At 51.8% G+C, this 3,840-nt stretch overlaps 1 protein-coding gene across 1 annotated transcript; it reads right to left on the bottom strand.

The window, feature by feature from the left end:
* Positions 1-992: 992 nt before the first annotated feature.
* Positions 993-3,070, bottom strand: LOC125541650 (xyloglucan galactosyltransferase KATAMARI1 homolog). Its single transcript, XM_048705002.2, has one exon. It carries the CDS (start codon positions 2,809-2,811, stop codon positions 1,291-1,293), a length of 1,521 nt encoding a protein of 506 aa, XP_048560959.1. The 5' UTR covers positions 2,812-3,070; the 3' UTR covers positions 993-1,290.
* Positions 3,071-3,840: the final 770 nt, after the last annotated feature.

Below are 3,840 nucleotides of genomic sequence, written 5' to 3'. Positions count from 1 at the left end.
CCTATTGTCCAAGAAAAAGCCACAAAAAAAATTAGATCTATTCATCCTTTGTCCAAGCTAGTCTGAGCCTTTGCAATTTTTTTTCATTGCTTGCATAGTTGAATTATCGGTTGCATCGTCGTGTCGAGTTGCTGGTCTTAGTGTCTAGTTCGTTTAGAGTTTCGAGTTCTGTTCACATTAGCCACGCTACCGCTGCATCGTTATCCCTTCCGATGTCCACCATCCATCCATCAATTTCCACCACATGCTACCCATTGTTCATTGTCATAATCATAGTTAAGATCGTTCACATCTTCGCTTGATCCAATCTGCATCTTATCTAGTTTGTTTTGGAAAGAGGGAGAGAAAAAAAAAAGACAGAGAAAAAACGAGAGAAAAAATAAAATAAAAAGTCAGAGAAAAAAAAAATGTGAGGAAAAAAAGAGAGAAGAAAAAAAAATTCAGACCTATCTAGACTCAATCTCGTAGTTGAATTTGGATTGAAATCTGTTTTGTGCATTGTTCAGTAAAACAGGCATAACTTCCTCTTACTAAGTCCGTTTTGGCTCCGCGAGTACTTAAATAAAAGCTAGCGACGAGCCACATCTAAATAGTTGCAGAAGCAAGTTCAATATTTGGCACCTCAAAATCGGCTTCTAAATAGGTATTTTTGCCCTTTGAAGTTCGCGCATACAGTTGTTCCAGTTTTTCAGGCCAGTTTTAGAATTCTTTGACTCCTCATATCAATTCGGAATTGAGTGACTTTTTTTTGCATTGCATTGGAAAGCTTGAGTCAATATCTTTCTTGAAAAAAATTGGCATAAACTTTTTCAGAGGAAAGTTGGAGAGAAAGTTATTAATATGGCAGCTGTATTAGCCATCCGGTGGTCTAACGGCCTCAATGTAATTTTATTATGTTTTAAGGTGTTGTGTTTTTCTTGTGAACTTCTATAATAGTTCTGAATCATTTTGGAAAGAAAAAAAAGATTGGTACGTGGGACGAGACTTGCCTGCTGTCCCAGCATGCTCCCATCCGTGCTCCCGCATACGTGGCATGATTTGATTGAAACAAAATAAGGCTCGGTTCCACCCCCTTAAAATCAGGGAGGGAGATGATTAGATTAGAAAAAAAAGGAAAAAAAGACAGCCATAAGATGGAGTGGGAGCATGAAGTGGAGCATGGCGATGGCGAGGGAGCAGGTACGTGGCCTTCGCTGTAAGAACCGATGAAATCACTCAAAGCCTGCCACAAAATTGTACTGTATACTACTACTACTTCATTAGACCGACCATTCTCATCAGAGAGACCTATTACTCGGACCAAATCTTGTCTAGCCAGCTGGACCGGCGATGATCCGTCGTTTCGACCTTCCGCATCGACTCCGCCACCTTCTCTAGGACACCTTCCACGGCTACATCGAATGCGTCCTTGACTGTGTCGAGCGAGTACCTCGGGTCAGCATACACCAGCCTGGGCACGAGCGTGATGACCTCCTCCTGCATCCTCCGCACCGCCGCTCCCGGTATCCTTCTCAGCGTGTCTTCGATGCTCACGTTCCCAACGCGCACGGCGTCCTCCGGTATGAACACCGAGTACCTGGCGTGGTCGCCCGGCAGGTGCCACCGGTACTGGAGATAGGCGGACGCCGGGTGGAAGAAGACGGGCACGCAGCCGGCGACCATGGCGTCGAACGCCGACCGCCGCGTGTACGAGTCCCCCGGCGGCTGGAGGCAGAAGGTGGAGCTCTGGAAGAGCCGCATGATGTCCCCCGGGGTGTGGCATTGGGTGGCGCCGTTGGCGCAGCCCAGCTGCCGGCACGCGGACGAGGCGCCGCACTGGGCGATGATCTGCGACCGGATGGACCGCGGGTCTCCCGGCCGCGGCGCGCCCACGAAGGACATGAGCCACGGGCGGCGGGTGCTCTTGATCCTCTGCTGCCAGTGCAGGACGTCGGCGTCTGCTCGTGGGTGGAAGTAGGTCGGGTAAGGCACCGCCATGTCGTTGCCGTGGCTGGGCGCGGTCGACGACTCCACGACAAGCACGGTCATGTTCTTGGCGGCCGGTAGGAAGAGGAGGTTGGTGCCCCAGGTCGGGCTGGGGCAGGTGTGGCGCCGGAAGTCCCACGCCGTGCGCCCCGCCACGAGGAAGTGGTCGCGGCCGCCCGCCCGGCGCCACTCCGGGCGGCGCACGAGCCAGCGCTCCAGGTCGAGCGAGGCGGCGTCCCGCGTGGCGTTGTCGTAGCCCCAGTGGTGCCGCGCGAAGTCGAAGCCGGCGTAGAACGGGACGAACACCGCCGCCGCGTCGGAGGAGTCGTTGGTGAGGCAGCCGTAGCGTAGCATGCGGCCGTGGAAGATGGCGTCCAGCGCGAACTGCTGCGTGGCGTACCAGCCGCCCGCGCCCTCCCCTTTGCCCTCCAGGTTGGGCTCGGGCAGCGGCTTCCCGAGGCCGGCGTTGCTCACTTGCTCGCACATGTTGGGCCAGCGCCCGTCCGTCCTGCCGCAGCCACTGAGTATGTCGGCGTTGAAGCGCGGCGGGAGCTCATGGATATACACGCGTCGCCCCCGGCAAGGGTCTTTGTCCCCGTCGTCGCCGCGGCTCTCGTAGCCTGCCGCGAACGACACCATGCGCTCCATCGGCGCGACCGCGACGCCACTGATGAGCGCGGACAGGCGGAAGTAGAGTAGGCAGACCCAAAACACGGCGGCGAGGAGGAGGAGCAGGAGGAGGAGGAACCGAGGCCGGGGAACGGCGCCATACATCTCCATTGATCGCCGGTCGCCTTGGCGGACAATGTGGCTCGTACCGGCGGTGTGTCGTCGCTGCCGGCTCATCGGTGGAACCCGACCACTGCCATACGGAGTATTATATACGTGTACAGTGGGTGTGTCTGTTACTGATCGACGTACGGGGCGTCTCCAAGTGGAGAGTATTTTGTTGGAAGGTGACTGATTTTAAGTTAGACATGCGCAGCGGTGCCCCGCACGTCGTCACTTTCTAGACTAGTTCGCCCTGATTACTTGATTAGGTAGGTGTATATACGTGCAGGGGCTGACTCTGACAAGACGCTCACAAGAATATGGGAATAATGCTTATGTGAGCATGTGGATGTTTATAATATGGGGCTGACTCTTATTTGATTAGGTGTTTTTTGTAGTTCTGCGACTGTAATGTGCGTCACGTCCTCCCAACCTTGATCACACGAACTCATGATGGAAATGGTGGGTGTCGTGTCGTCCGGAGTGTTTCACCGTACCTCACGACTCGGCGGGCATCACGGCTCAACTGTTCATAAAGAGCATGCTTATAGGTAACGCCCGTAAGCTATTTCTGGTAAGAATCGAGGGTGTAGGCTGTGAAGAAGCAAGGAAGAATTTAGCACTGCCCGCTTTCTAGGTGGCGGGAAAGGGATCAACTAGGCGGCATGATTGATACTTCGTCTGTTCTTAAATATAAGTCTTTGTAGAGATTTAATATGAACCACATACAGATGTATATAGATGCATCTTAAATGTAGATTCATTCATTGTGCTTCGTATGTAGTTCACCTAATTGAATCTCTACAAAGACTTATATTTAGGAACGGAGGGAGTACTTTGTGTGCGAGATGACGCCCGTCTTGCTTCGCTTCTTAGCTAGAGATATGACGCCGCCGCGGAGTGTTGTATCACCCTTTTTCTTTTTCTTTTTGGCATGTTTCATGTGGTTGCCTCAGCAGACCTTGTTATTTTCTTTCGACACTTGGACTTGATGAATGTAGGTGAGACTTATTATTGGCACAAAAATCAAATACAACCGTGAAGTGAGGCTAACTATATGAAATTGTAATTGAAGGAATCATAAGAAACATCTAGGTATATAAG

This window comes from Triticum urartu, chromosome 3A (genome assembly GCF_056163025.1).
Source record: "Triticum urartu cultivar PI428250 chromosome 3A, HENAU_Tu73, whole genome shotgun sequence".
Taxonomy (NCBI): Eukaryota; Viridiplantae; Streptophyta; class Magnoliopsida; order Poales; family Poaceae; genus Triticum; species Triticum urartu.
Note: the sequence above shows the minus strand (reverse complement) of the source record. Positions and strands in the feature narration are given on the sequence as shown.